This window comes from Papilio xuthus, unplaced genomic scaffold (assembly GCF_000836235.2).
Source record: "Papilio xuthus unplaced genomic scaffold, Pxut_1.1 DF825928.1, whole genome shotgun sequence".
NCBI classification, from domain to species: domain Eukaryota; kingdom Metazoa; phylum Arthropoda; class Insecta; order Lepidoptera; family Papilionidae; genus Papilio; species Papilio xuthus.
The window spans coordinates 7,585,325-7,602,123 of record NW_013532721.1 but is presented as its reverse complement, the minus strand read 5'-3'; the positions used below and the strand labels follow the sequence as shown (position 1 = coordinate 7,602,123).

The 16,799-nt window shown below is 32.4% G+C and overlaps 1 protein-coding gene across 4 annotated transcripts in view; it reads right to left on the bottom strand.

The window, feature by feature from the left end:
* Window positions 1-16,799, bottom strand: part of Tet (Ten-Eleven Translocation (TET) family protein) — a 96,422-nt gene that overhangs the window by 8,283 nt on the left and 71,340 nt on the right. For all 4 annotated transcript variants that reach the window (XM_013322491.1, XM_013322493.1, XM_013322494.1 and 1 more), the window contains 2 exons: window positions 3,781-3,960; window positions 17-86 (listed from right to left, as the gene is read on the bottom strand). In XM_013322491.1, coding sequence (XP_013177945.1) covers window positions 17-86; window positions 3,781-3,960 — 250 coding nt within the window. The remainder of the gene's footprint in view (window positions 1-16; window positions 87-3,780; window positions 3,961-16,799) is intronic.

The following is a 16,799-nucleotide window of genomic DNA, read 5'->3' as shown; positions in this document are numbered from 1 at the left end:
CAATGTTTTAACATACCTTGTGATGGGTCTGTTTGCCACGTTGTTGGGAACCTATTAGGATCCCCGGCATAAAATGGCATCGGAGCCTGCAACGATAACAAAACAAACTATAAACAATTAAGATTCGGATTTTGTAAAGGTAGATGTATTTTTATATTAACTACAAAGTTAAAGTAACAATATAAAAACGTAAATGACTGATGCGACCTCCATTTAGCCATCAAATATATACAAGTTGTAATTCAATGTCTTGTAAAATAATTAGTAGGTGACGACGTTCGGTTATCTAGAAGTCGACGTACTCCGCAACGTAGTTACGCGCGAAGTTATCGCGTTGCCCGAGGTCGGGAACGTAGTAAATAGTAAATATTGTTATGTATAGAAATATACCTTTCGCTCTAAAAATATTTAAAACAACTCACTAACAAGTTATACTAATTCAAAACATAATTTAATACCGCATTTTTACCTTGTAATTTATTTATTAAATTCAGTTTGTTCTAAATTTTTAATACCCTTAAGGTCTTCAAAAAAGGTGTTCATATTAATACCTGCTTATATTATACTTAAAAATGAGTTTTCAAAGACGACGTAATTAAAATAAACTCTCAACAAATATGAGGGTTTCAAGTTTCAACCTAAAAGGCAGGTATGAGGTTTTTTTTTTATTCAAGGGAAGTAAAAATTAAAAAATGAAGTTTACGAGTGTGGCAAAAAATTCTTTCGGAGAAACTGCGAAGTATTAAAAAAGTAATAATTGTTTAGTAAGTTTTAAGGTGAACTTTACGCTTTGAAGCTTTCCTGACGTCGGAATTTGAGGGTTCTAAGATCGATTTTGAGTGAATCCAAAATAATTGGCAAAAATACTGGCAGGTTAGATGCTAGTGATAAATGAACAATAATACCTTAAAAAAAAGAAAATTCTTTAAAAGTTAAAATAAAAGTAAACGTTCTTTTCCATTACATTATTTAAACATTTTAAGGTTTTAATTTCAATTTGTGCGTGTAACGAGACATTAGAAGCTCGGCTGAAATTTCATTAGGAGCGCGACGCGAGCTTGTAATTAAAACTTATACACGTCTCGTAAATTACTTTATTATTTATCTACGTGTATGTAATTACAAATGTTTTGTTTATCGCGAGTTCTGTAGCTATGTATTACAAGTGTTTACAATATATTTGTGTAACCCAACGACTTTGTACTCTCTTTAAATAAAAAAAAAATCCAGCTAGGTATCACTTCACGCGTTTTTGAGAAATAACGTCTTGACAGACTGTCGGACGGCCAACAAAGTGATCCTATAAGGTTTCCGTTTTTTTCCTATGAGGTACGGAACCCTAAAAATATTTCGTTAATTAAATACTGTAAACTCAATTACTTATTAATCATATGATTTACTTATCGAAACATAGTAAGAGATAACACAGTTAATTATTTCATAATTTATTTGTTTTATTGTCTATCAGTTGTCACTAACTTGATTTTTCTCTGAACAATATAACGTTGAAGTTAAAATGTCAGATAAACCTGAAGATATGTTGTAAACTTAAATAAAAAGAAATCAAATATATCTAGCCTGATATCTCGAGTGATTTCATTTTAAAATCCTTGTTATAATAAACATGTCCAATTTTAAACATTTGTGCAAAATGTTAGGTAATGTTTCGCAAAATGAAATAAACGGCTCGTAGCTACAATCAGGGAACTATAAATTCTTGAAGCAGCGCGCGAATGGCCCAAGTTGGACGTTGCAGCAAAAAAACTACGAAACTTCGTACATTCTGTGTGACCAATATTAATTACTTTAGTGTTTTGTTAAAATATTATACATAGTTTCATTGCAAAAGACATGTTGGAATACACCATTTCAATACCAATTAAATTTAACAGCTAACATATAGAGTGATTGAAAGTTGTTGCCAAAATATACAGCCGATTTCTTACTATTTTACTTTGAGTACAAGTTTTTGAAATGTTTAATTTTTAAATCTTACTGGATGGATGAATGGATAGATATTTGTTTGAAGGTATCTCCGGAACAGCTTAACTGATCTCGCTGATAGGCATAGGTGTAGAACAAAGTCAGGAAGAACATATAGGCTACTTATTAAGTTCGTTTTTAATTCCGCGCGGACGGAGTCGCGGGCGACAGCTAGTGACCTATATTGTAAAGCGATATAATTTTGTAAACAGTCACACGTTTTATTTTGTAAGGAAACAAATTACGCGATGCTGAGCAGCTTCAAAGTTGATTCCGCTATGAAACAAATGCAATTATACGGAGAAAACTCCATTATAATTATCAAAACCGTCTCTCGACAATATTTTATTTTAAGCAACAACGTAATATGGCGAGGATAAATAAATTTAACAATTTCAAAGTAGACGTCGCGTTTTATTTATCTAAGAAAATTTAATTCTCAATTCAATTAACTTTCCGTCTATCGGGAAAGCTGTAAAATTAATTGCTTTTGAATGGAAACGTGTATTAGAAATGTAGCATGTATCTGAATTATAATAAAGACGAAAGTAGTTGGCTATTTGGATATTTTTCCATTAAAAAAAAATAAACAAGACTTTCACGTTTTATACGTTTACTAGCTGTCTGCAGCTATACCGTCTGTGCGTATGTTCTTACACACTGTGTTCTTCATCTATGCCAAATTTCAGCGAGATCTATGCAACCTACCGAAAATACTTCAAACAAACATCCCTAAATGCGTTCGTCTAAGCATTCGCATTTATAACATTCGTAAGAAAAAAGCAATAAGTAAGATTAGAGTATTTAAGAGTAATTTTTTTAAGATATTTTTAATTGAAAAGTAACACATTTTAGTACCGATAAAAATACTAAATATTTGTATAATTTTGTTAATCTTATTGCGTTATATAACAATAATATCGCTTGTTTTCAAGAACTCACAATAAATGAGTCAGTACAATGGGTGTAGTACGTGGACAATGTTTACTTCAGTCAAGACATGGAGGTTATCATGCAATAATTTATTACATCCGCTCGTAAATATCTGCAAATGATTTGTTACATCAACGCTCTTGAAGGACACTACGAATGACTACATTGTATCATTTGGCATATTGTTATTTCTATTTTGCTAGAACGATTATCAAACGTACTAACGGTCAAGGAAATCGTGGTGCAACCTGCATATTTCTATCAATAAATTCAAAGATTTGTGTAAAGTCAACCAACCCGCACTTCGCCAGCATGGTCGACTATGTCTGCCTAGTCACTTCTAACTTAGGGTCGCTTCCGAGCCTTTCAGTTGGGACGCATAGTGATGATGACGCTTTAAGAGTTTGTCAAGAGATTTACTTTTTAATTTAGCACATAAAATTTATAAACTTTGTTTTGTAATTTAACTAGCGAAGTAATAAAAAACAATAAACATAAATTAAAAGGTAACAAGGGGCCTTAACGGAAAGCGGATTAAGTTCCTTACAAGATTATCTTTTATTCATATTAACCTACTTCCTAATCGGTTTATCTTTTAATTAGTCTTTTGTGAAATAAATTAGATTGTTTAGTGGACTTAAATGAAATAGAAATTAAGAAAAGTCATATATTGACAAGGACCTTGCCTAAAATTATTTTTCGGCGGCGCCACAGCTTCGTCCCTAGATGCCGAACTTAGCCACGTTATTGAAGACGTTATTTCTCAGTTCTGAGCGGTGTTGAGCATTAAGTTGACGACATACTGATTGCTTATCTCTTAGTTTATACAAACTAAAAAGCAAAGGTATGGAGTTGTTAACTTACCATGGGTTGACTGGGATGGTCTTGCTTCATGGCGGGCGTGGCTGCGGGTGCAGGGCTGGGCGCGGCGGGGGTATGGGGAGCGGGGGCGGGGGATGCAGCCGCCGGCACACCGGGGCTAAGGCCGGCTACGCCGGGCACCGGCACTACGCTGCCTCCCAGAGGCTTGCGACCTCTGTAGCTCTGCAACAACGAGGATACACCCTTATGTTACATACTCTATGAAAATGGCATTCATTGAATACTCTTTTAACCTAACCTAACCATAGAGTCGTATTGTTTTAGCGACAGTGTTCTATCATTTATCACATTGAAAAGGAACACCAAAACTCTTTGGAAATTTTATTTTACCATCATGCCATTATTTCTGTTCTATTTCTAATAAAATAAACATATGTTTTGTGTATAATGAATATTTCATTTATTTAACAAGGGCAAACAAGTAAAAATTAAACATGGCCGCCATGTATGTTACAAATTAAAGATCTCCCAAGGGCACCGACAAGGTTCTTCACCGGGAAGCGGCCGTAATTATCATGCGTGCAGTAAACACGGATAGTGATTTGAATACATAGCACATATTATATTGTATAGTAAAATAAATATACATAATACAATAGATAAGATGGTATAGGTTAATTTCAATGGTGTTACATATTTTGTCTGAATTCAAAGTTTGACGGTCACTTATCGCATAAACTGTTTTTATTAATGATAACATTTTATGCAGAAATATTAATCAATATTAATAAAAAAAATAATATGATGGTTTGTAGCAAACAAATCAAATGTGTCAAAGATTCGCCGAGCTATATAATGTCAAAGATAATACTGGCCATCAATGCCGTAATTTAGTGATGTTTTTTATATCGATATAACATTGTAATTTACGTTTAGTAAGTAACGTAGGTAAGGTAGGTAGGCATATGTGAATATCTCATAGAAAATTACTAATTAAATTCGGAAGATAAATTATCACGGAAATATTTAGAAGATAGTTGAAATTGACACGACATTCCGGTTTTTCGAGCACGAAAAAAAAGCACGAGCTTAAAAATATTGAGGAATGTTTTTAAAGTTAAAAAAAATAATATCGATAAGACGAAAGATCTGACCATGCCTATAGTTGGTAAAGAAATTTTTAGACCAGTATAAAATGAGCTGTATTCGCGTCTCGTATAATTATGAAATTGATTATAGGAATTTCAAAATTACGTGGTTTGTTCTGTTCGCTATTACAGGAAATACATTATTAAGTGGTATTAGAAATTAAAAACCTTTTAGTTATGAAATTACAAGAAAGTATAGCATGTAAGTAACGATTATTAACTCTTATATGAATGTAATATAATTTTATTTTGACGTGAAATTATAATTTCTTATATTAAAACATAAATAATTTAATGATAGAACGTCGGTGGCACAAAGGTTAAGCACCTGAATTTTTTATTTACATATGTACATTTATACAATGTTAAGTCAACCAACCGATACTGGCCCAGTGTTAGCCTAGTCACTCCTAACTTAGGGCAGCCTCCGAACCCCTTAGTTTTAGTGAAAGCCCTCCCCAGGTTTAGTGAAAGATGATGATGAATATTAGGTATAATAATTCTGTTTTATTATTTGCTCAGGTATATCACTTTTTTTTAAAACTCTTATAAATAGGAATTGCGTTTGCGTAACTTGATATTTCTAATATTGCGGGTGCGCAGCTGCGAGATAAATATTTGACGCAACAACGATTTTAAATACGCATTCTGTTTATTCTTTGTAATTTAATTTACTTCGTGAATGGAGCTTTAGATCCTAAAGTTGAAGTTTTTTTGTGTGCTTTGGAGATTATTTTTTGTGTGTATTATTAAAGCGATAACAAATGGATATTTATGTGAATGTATAATAAAAAAATCAGACAACTGCTTATAGTAATAAAAATAACTTTACTATATAGTCGATAGCTCCATACAATTTCTTTGTATCAATAATACTTAGGTTCAATTGGTCATAATAATTTCAAGATAAAGTTATAAATAAAATACGAAACTGAATTGACTTCAGCGTCATTCTTATTGCGATATTTTAATTGGAAATATAAATATCTTAAGGCGGGTACACACTCCCACGCGTTCTTAAAACAATAAGTCAAAATTCAGGCCTCTACAAAGGTCGTCCATTAATCGTAAACAAAAGGCCCATTGTGCCGCTCTAACTTGGCCTGTTGTGTACACACGCCTTTGTCCAACTTCATACAACCGCTCCTACATTTAATTTTTATTGTCTAAAGATAATTTGTATAGAATGTATGATGAATGTGCTAATTAAATATTAAAGAGGATGCTATATTATAAGAAACAAAGAGTTTCAAATAAATTATAGAGTGGTCATTCAAAACATTTGTCTATAAACTCTATCTTGTAGTAACCAGTCTACCAATTCCCACGTTTAGGTTACCTATTTTAAAATCGTTCATTACTCAACTGCCTGTCGCGACTCTGTATGCGCGCAATTAAAAAAATAATAAGTAGCCTATGTGCTCTTCCAGACTACGATCTAGATCTGTGCGAAGATTTATTTCCGGTTGTTCCGAAGATACACACATCAATCTAAACTTTCGCATTAAAATATAAGTAAGAAGTAAGATTTTGATAAGTATTACGCCATTTAAGAAAGGCATAATGCAAAAAAATAAAGGATTGAGTACACAATGGTCGGTTATAATTCGGACAATTGTAAGAAGCATATATTTTACAGGTTTATAGCATAAGATAAAGGACAATCGAATTTAACAGTGTTATGTTTGACGTCACAAGCAGTGTATATTTTGGATGAATGTTCTAACGTAAAGTATATTGGTATTTCTAGTATAAACAATACATACACACAAACGTCAAGATGGACGTAAATTTGCGTCAGTCACGGGGGCTGTTATTACACTTTACGCTACTACCTTATTACGTATGCATACTTAATATCTACTGTTATGAAGAAAATCCGACACTGTGCTGGTGTACGGCGCAACACTAGCCTTACTAAAATGTTGACGTTTATGTCCCATCACTAATCATTCTGACACTTGATTTTGTAACGAAAGCGCGCCATTCGCGCCAAATGATTGTAATAAGTTCTAAAACTACTAACCATTAGTTCTATGTTTATTGAGTTATTAAAAATTTAGAAGGTCGGAAAACATCAACAATCAATATCTTTGTAAAGAGTAATATTTAAAGTATGTTAAAATGTAATTTAATTAAAATTGAAACTAAAAATAAGGTGTTAAAATTTGAAACTATTTCAAACGATTAAAATATAATTTATTTTTATGCAAAAAAAAAATTATACGTTTCGACCTTCCGAAAGTCCGCAACCATTCTAAAGTAACCTTTATGATTCATTTCGAATAGCAATAGATATGAATCTCTATCAGAATATATAATTAGGTATTGTTTATAATGGCATCGCACTCGGCTCAAGGTCGCCGTATATTTGATCTTTCTGGCTCAAAATCAAAACGTATAAATCGTTAATTTTGTGTGACTTACGAATTAATTCGGTGCAAGATCTGCAAGTCGCGTTGTTTGCTTTCTTATATGATATGTGGCCGTCGTATTTCAATTTGATTTACGTTGTTAGCTCGTATTGTTTGTCGAAGTTTACATTATAATGCGCTATAAAAGTTGTGCATTTACGTGTAATGTTATTTTGGCACGCGTTTATATTAGATTATGTGGTATTTAATGTCAAAAGATAGAAGATTGATTGTATAAATACGTTCAAAATAAATCTTAATTATTGTTTTTAAAAATTGTAAGACGCTACATCACCTGTACTTAGTCTTACAAACATCTCTATAAGCTGTATTTGAATTCACTCATTTCTTAAGCATATACTCTTTCAGACAATCCATCAATACTTTCTATGGTAAAATCGTAAGATGCATGTATGTTTTAAGTTAGTAAATGTACACTTTTTTTTACAAAGAATCATTTGCAGTGCTCCAACTAATTTTTATATCTAAATATCGGTCTCACATGACAGGTATTTATGTTTCGCGAGGAACTCACATAGCTTAAAATGAAACAGCGAATAAACAAATTTAATAATGAAGGAGAGAAATGTTTCTACATAAATAATGAAGCACTATTTTCAGACATAAATTATAGTTTTTTGTACTTTACACATTTTAGATATAATGCAGACTGCTTTTTTAAACACCATTTTAAAATAAATGATTTTCATCTTTAAGTAATTGTAGGAACGTTACTTGATAAATAATAAATAGAAATATAATAAATAAAAATATATGTACTACGATAAGACACATCATATAAGTAATATATAAGCAAAAAGAATATAATTTGGCAACAATGGTACTGTCAAAAATATATTTTTTTTATATATATTAAGGTGGCAAACGAGCGACCGGCCACCTGAAATCGCTGAAATAGCGAAGCGACCGCTGCCCATAGACATACGCAATTGCATATGCGTTGTCTACCTTTCATAAATTGATTAAAAAGAAAAATCTCGAAGAAATAAGTTTAACTACATTTTTCAAATATCCTTCACATGGAGGCGTTATATTTTTATAGCAAAAGAATCCAACACACGGATTGATTTGATAATATTTAAATAATTTCCTGTTACCGCGACGAAAGAATGCTAACAAATCCACCTAGTTTTTACAAATAATCTATTAGCTTTATGTCATATAGCTTATGTGCTTGTGAATTAAATACATAAACAGGATTCACGACGAATTAACTATAACATAGAGACTACTTAAGTCTATCGCTATGTATTTATTATTAAAAACTAACCTAAGACTCTAAGGAAGGAGTAAAATAACAATGTTTTACGCTTTTGATGAAACGTTTTTACTTGCTCTATTATTATATTATAGACCGAGAAACGTAAATGACCCGGTGGGCATAAGTCAAACTAAATTGTGGTAGCTTACAAGCGCCCTCTGTCAATGTCAAAAGTATCTTCTGATACTTTACGTACTGTAGTTGTCGTGCCATGTTTTTCTTTTATGCTATTTTCTATAGATTAGGTAAGTTTTATAGTTCCTAAATGTACTAACCATAGCAGCAGCGCCTTTGTTATCGGGCCAAAATGTTCTTGTTTGACTACAACTAATTCGAAACAGAATTTTGACTTCAATCAAACTTTATATTGATCGAAATGTTTTAGACAATCTAGTCTACTGGTCAGTACATTTAGTTGTTTACAGTGGAAATGATTCACGGACAGTTATAGGTACGGTGCGTTCTAATTAGATAAGGGTTATCGGGCGTCGTGCGACGGGTTGCTTGTCTAAAATAATTAATTGCCCACCATGGTGCGGCCCCGTTAAATGGAACACGATAAATTTAACTTCAAGGATATTTTTCACGTTACATGACGGTGAATTTCGGGCGTCAGTGTAAAGAATAGGGAACCAGTAAGCATGACGAAGCAGGGTTTATGTGATAGTGTAGAGTCACCTATTTTCGTAATATGGTGTTATCTATTCCTATCGATACAGTAAGTGCTAAAGCATCCAAGTGACTTTATTTGGATAATAAATTGCAGGTTTTTAATCTGTATTTGCGCAATCATTTTGCCACTTTTTAATATCGATTAATCTTTAACACTTTACCTACCAAAAGCTTACCCTCTGGTCAAAACTAATTTAATTTATCTTAGATTTTGTTACGATATAAATAACATTTGTACAAACGTAATATTGCGTTGTTTTTGTTACTAAAACAAACGAACGAATCTCAAATATTTGCCTAACACAAATAATGTTGATTTACGTAATATAACAATAAAACTGGAAGTACATGTAAATACATTGTCTAGGTTAGCAATATTTTTGGCGAAATTGTGAAAGCGGCAATAAACGGGCATCGTTACAAAAATATTATTTGTGTTCCCGTGCGCCCGATTTAAAATGAGCGGGAAACGCTGATTTCGCGGGAAAATTTATGGTTTCAAGCTAATGTTTGTTTAGTTTAAAATCATTTTAATTTTTCTTTTTTCTAAGTAAACAAAGGTTAGTTGTGTGCGAAATTTAAACGGCAATATTGTAAGAAATTACAGAAATAGGTTCACCATTTTTGACAAGAAGATCGAAAGTAAAAATGTCCATACGGAATACGAAAACTGAAAATGATCGGAAGGACTATCTTACTAAATGATCTTTGACCTAAGCATAAACAGATTGATAATTTAATTAAAAAAAAAAAAACAAATTACATAATTAATTCTTGACAGTTTTTAATTGTCATATCGTACGTGTTAAACAAAACAGCATCGTAATGCTCAGCTTATGAATGAACTTGTAAAATTATACGAACGGTAGTAAGTGTGCGGAGTGAGAAGCCAACTCAACTCTATCTGTGGCAACGCGGATACAACGCGTTACACAACTCATTTCGTTTGGCCAAGGAACGTTTAGTTCGTGCGAACAAATGTTCGTAGATAATCTTAACTTTTATTTTAAATTATAAGTTCGCCGGTTTTTGTTATGTAAAGTTTACTGTAGATATTTTAATACGTTAGCTTAACTAAGGATATTTCGTAGGCTTCTATAATAATAAAAAAAATTAAATAGTACTTTTTGTACCAAATTGTATCTATTACTACATTATTTTTCACAGTTTGAGACCTCAGTCTCTTTAGAACATGAGAATTACATTCTGTACGATGAACTGGTATTCTTTCGTGTGATAGTAACTTATTACAAAATTAAATTACTCTATAACTATGGTGCAATACCTAACTTCGACCCAAATCAGGAAAATGTCATCCCTAAGTCCTGTTAGAGTTGCAATGACTAATTGACACGTTTGTTCGCATTCCGAACGTGCAAACTTTCGTTCGCTCGCGTTGACTAAACGAGTTTACGCACACACGTGTTTGTTACAAATATGTTATACTGGTGTGCGTTGTAGGAATACTACAGTATAGAGGCATGGAGTAAAACACGTGTTGAGCCACGTTGGCCCGTGTATTTATTCTTGCACTAGGCGGGAGTACTTTCTGGTACTAGACATCGACTGTTTAAATTAATTTGTTACTATGCGGATTTTCTCTCGTATTTTATTTATGTTTTCGTGCTTGTTTTTATATCTGACCTTGGTCCAAACATGTATGTACCGTAGCTAACGTCTTAATTATTATCGGTTTTACATAAAACCTTCATAGTCCTAAAAACTTTTTTTTCATTTCAACTTCTGGTTTACATTGACCAGTTGTAAAATATGTTTCTTTTGTTATATCTTCATTAGATGTAATACGATCACATCGTAAAAAAATATGTTACTGTAACATACTTATCAGGGGAATCAGAGAACTGTAAAGTGAATTATTAGTCTCATTTAAATCAATCTAATATCAAATTAAAAAGAAACAATACATCATTATAATAATAGCATAATACGTTACAGGAAAACGATTTGAATGCGACCTTGAGTACAATTGCGAGGGAAAATGAAATTACAGTTTATATTTACAAATTATATCATAATAAGGTAGTAGTTTCTTTTTAGTTAATAAGGATAACATGCGTTGTGCGAGATATTTCCCGATGATGCACGCCTTAGCGCTCGCATGAGTTGAGCGATAGCCCTTAGTTTTCTGTATCGCGCAGTACACTTGTCAACTGAGTCCTCGCAAGATGCTTGCTTAACATCGACCAATCATTTTCATTGGTCTGTGACCTGTATGCGGGGACTCCCCGCATGTTGTATATTGGCCGAGTTATCTACTAATGAAATTGCGCCGTGAGGAAAGAATGACATAACATATTTTATTTATAGAATTTGGTTCCTGTATAAAAATACAAAATGCAATACACTAATTAAGTTTTTTTTATTTATCCACGCGGACGGAGTCACGGGCGCCAGCTAGTAATTTATTAAATAAGTTTATTTTGATCGATAAAGTTATTTATATTTTACAAATACTGAAGTGTGGAAATGTTAATATATGAGTCATAAATAAACGCGTCACCTCATTTGCGCAATAATTTTTAACTGTACCACTCGTTCACAATTCATATTGTCCATGACTCACATACAGCGTTAGGAAATAAAAAATAGCTCTCTGTATCAACCTAATATGATAGACTAAATTAGGTTGTTTTACATCAAACTAGAATAATACGACAGCTTTATCGATAAAGCCTAATTCAAATCTTACCTCTTACTTTTGCAAGTACGAAAATATAAATGCCAGATCCATATAAAATTTGAAATAGAATTATACTACAGTTTAGAATAGCGCATCGGTTTGACTATTCCTTTTTATTCCACTCGGACAACGTCGTAGGCGAAAGCTGATTTACCTAAGTGTACCATTTTTGTTAAATGATTTCTTTACTACACCACTATAATTTTAGAATTCGGTGTGGCATTAACTCCGTAACTAGAAGACCTTAAGAAGCATTAATTGTTGTTAAGTTATTTTGCAATAGTTTGTAATAGAAAAATATAAGGAATAATATATTTTAATAAATGTTTAGGTAAAAAAAGTTTTTTAACTAAATAATCTTTGACATTGTTTGATGTAGGAACTGTTTGGATAATTCGTGGCCATCAAAATCGTTTTTACGTTAGTTGTTTAAACTGTGTTATCGCATCGGAAAGTTAAACAACAGGCAAGGTTGGTGTATTGTTGTTGACTGAACCTCTTAACCTTCCTAGTTTTAATCTATTGAAAACAGGAATTGATTGCATCCGCAGCGCTAGTTCTTTAATCGAGATGGATAAATGGAATCGATTTGAAATAATCGAATTAACATTTTAGTAAAACATATTATATTCGCTTTTATTTTGAGAAACATTAGAGGAATCTCGAGCGTGGAGATTTATTTCAAAAGAATGATTTTGTGGCGAAACAAACTTTAAAGGCATTTGGGTTGTATTACTTGATTACTATGAGATTACAAGATTAATTACACGTATTATACTTATATATAAAGTATTTATTAATTTAAATTTTTATAAAAGCAATGAGTACAATTTAGAACACATAATATGGAATTTCCAAAGAGCCAATAAAAAATTGCATCTACATTAGCTGGGCGTGTGAATGTCATCTTAACCTTTGTGAACATGCAATGACATGTTGCACAGATGTGACAAGTCAATACGCGGTCAAGACAAACGTTCTTATTACTCTTGCTTTTGGAAGTTATATTAATACTAGCTGTCGCTCGCGACTCTGTTTGCGCGGAAATATAAAAAACTTAATTAGTAGCCTATGTGTTCTTCCAGGCTGTATTCCATATCTATGCTAAATTTCGTCAAGATCCGTTGAGACGATCCGGAGATAACTTCAAACCATTCATCCATCCAAACATTCGTATATTTAATGTTAGTAAGATTTTTAAAGTTGAGATTCCACTGTCGTAATACAACAATGTTATCATCGCTTATATTCGTTTAGAAACAAACAGGGATTTATATTGGAACAATAATCAAGTTCTTTAGATTACGTTTTAAATTCAAACATAAGAAAAGTAATATTTTTTTAATTTTGTAATTTCTTTTTAGTATTAAAAGTAGTCAAAGTATGTGACCATTGTGCACACAGCCTAATTCTCTAGTTGCAGGGGCGTTGTAACCGCTTAAGTTTCGCCAACTTTGCGTCGGGACGTATCGATTTAAAGGGGAAGTATTGATGTTGCACAACTTAAAACATAATAAGTATAGCCAACTCATTACATTTAGAAAAGAATTTTAATTCATATTATGTGTATATCTTTAGTATCGTTAAGATAAGATTTCGTATTTATTATATTAAATAACTAACTTACACAGAAGTCTTAAAATCAAGCAGCTATAAAAAATAAAGCTGTTTAATTTAAGGATAACACGTCGGAACTTTTTGATCATGTACAAATAAGATTGTACATTACGTACAAAAATATCCTTGCCGTGTACATTAGGTTATTTAAATTGTTAATTATCTAGTTCATTCTATTGTTATGTTATCGTCCAGTAACAATAGTAGCGATGTTTATTAAATAACATTTGGTTACATTGGCAACTGCTAATAATTCGCTTCGATATTTCTAAAACATCCTCCATTGATATCCAAACATTGTGCGTCATTTGAAATAAGGTTTGCGTACATAAATAACTTATGTACGTTTTTCATCATCATCAGCTGACTATATGTCCTCACCGAGGGGCCTAGAGCCTACCCTAAGTTAAGGGTGATTAGGTCAATCACGCTGGCCAAGTGCGGGTTGGCTGACTTCACACATATCTTTGAATTTCTTCTCAGATATGTGCAGGTTGCATCACGATGTTTTCCTTTACCGTAAGAACGTCGGATAAATGTATATATGTAAATCGGAAATGGGAAAACACATTGGTACATGGCGGGATTCGAACCCAGGACCTGCGGATTCCAAGTCTAGTGCTTGACCCCTGAGCCACCGACGTTCTTTAATACGTTTCTATTGATACACTAATATTCTAATATTTTCTTGAAATTTTATAGAATAAAACACACACCCAGTTTTCAAACGATAAAATGTTGTGTGGTCATACGTTTTTATAATTTAACAAAACAGAGTTCTTTTATTAGTAAGCGTGTAAAGGTTTTTCATAAAGCTAACTACGAAAGCTCTGCCTAATTTTTATTCGCTGTTTTAATTACAATATATTATTTATATTTAAATAATCTAAAATTATTTATTTTAAGAAAATCGTAAATATACGGACAGTAAAAAATTTTTGAGTTTCAGGGTTCATAATTTTTTTTGTAAATAACATGTGAACTGTTAGGAAATGAGGAGAGTTTAACAGATCACCATATGTTTCTTTTCGTAGTACTTTTAATTTCTAGAAAAAGATCAATGACTTTATGATATGGTTCCTAATCTCTATGGAACTTTTATGGAAGTAAAAATCATTCATATGTGATATTTAATCAGTAGTCTTTTAATTTCTATCATACTTGTGTTCATTTGTGTATTGACCTGTAGGAGTAGTCAATTCCGGAAGCTTTCGTATTACGTATTTTGTCAGCAGAACAGTAATTGTAGGACATCTAATTTCAGCGTCTACTTCTTTCAAAAGGTTATTAAACATGTTACCAAAAACAATAACACGTCTTTACACAATACATCAAGCAATGTCATGTGTATCTTAATATGGTAGGGTAACTGGTGAGCGCCTTGTTTAGAGAGGGACGTGTAGATAAGGAGGGAGAGTGTGACGCGCTGCGCCCGCGCACGGTGCGGCAACGTCGCAGTAAATGTTTTGTAAATAGATGTCGATTGTTGTGGCAGGGTTGCAAGATTAACCGAAAATATTTTGAGAAGAGGTCAATTGCCATTCGATTTATGAGATGTTATGGTGGCATTCGTAATTAAATGCAAATAAAAACCCAATACAAATTTAACATGCTTATTAGATGTCTGAAATATTTCTATTGTCTTATAAGATTGAGTCACATTAAAAATCTAGGTACACCTAAAAATTACGCTGTATTTGTTTAACATCGATTTAAAAGCGAGCATATTTTGATTTCGGCTGTACTGTTATTTTTATGATGTATGTTTTTGTCAATAATGTGCCTGAAATAGACGTCTTGGCAACCCTTTAATGTAAACGCGACAGCTCTATGCGTTAGATAGAGAAAGAAATGGTGTCAAAAACACAACAAAAGTGAACTTTACGCAGTTGAATTATGGAATAGTGATTATTATATACAGTTATGAATCGGTTGGGTACAGCCGTAGTCCGTTTTACAAAGTTTTTTTATCACATTTTGGTTCGGTTTGTAGCTTTCATTATTATGCATGTTTTATAAGTTAAAGAAATCATTTAGAAAATCTATCGAATTACTTCTCTTTTAAATCTCTTACTTAATAACCTACATAGCATAGATACCTATTTTAATTAATCTTTTTTAATTAAAAAATTATAGATTGATATTGTTAATTTAAACCCAAACTTGCTGTCTGTCCGCGACTTTTTCCGCGCGGAATTATTTTTTTTTTTATAATTGGCCTATGTGTTTTTCCTGACTATGTTCTACATGCCATATTTCATCAAGATCCGTTGAGCGGAAGATACGTTCTAACAATTATCCGTCCATCCATCCATTCAACAAATATTCGCATTTATAATATTAGTAAGATGTATATTCTATATCGAATTCCGTGTTTTATTTAATCTAAAATATACATGATCTGATTGATCTTAACAAAAAACAGTCGATAAAAATGCGCGTCTTACCTACTTGTTTATTCCTAAAATAATTTCTTTATTTGAGCTGCTGCCAACGTTTGATTTCTAATCAGATTCTTTGGGTGCACAAACTGTGTATTTTTCGTACCATTATGTGCAATTTGAATGAACAAAGTAATAATATAATCACGATCTTTATAAGACACAAAATATGAATTGTCAAAAAATTACTAAAGTGAAAGGTTCATTTAAATTCCTTAAACTCCTAAGAATTTTAATTAATCAAGTAAAATCTGCAACGGTCCACTGCGCACGAGGACGTACGGTCTTCACAACGAAATTCTTACTTTAATATTATAAATGCGAATGTTTGGATGTATTCACTGAGGATGGATGGATTTTTGTTAGAAGGTATCGGCAAAACGGCTGGACGGATCTCGATGACATTTGGCATAGATGTTGAATATAGTCTCGAAGAATACATAGGATCCTAATAAGTTTTTTTTTAATTCCTCGTGGACAGAGTCGCAAGTAACAGCCAGTTTTAAATAGAGCTAGTCCATAGAAACTTAGATGAATGCCACTAGATTTAACCTGTAGGTGTAAATGATATCAATAAAAAATAAGATGTATATTTTTCAATCGTATTAAATAAGGGACGAAAGAAGTGGCGAACCACTTTGGAAGACGGATATTTTTTTGCCGACTCTACATAGAGTGGAATCAGGGTAGATGAGGTTCATATAGTTGCACAGGTCTAGTCAGGCACGGGCTGACTCGATCTAAGTATATGTCAACACAAACACAAGGAACACTAGTGGAAATATG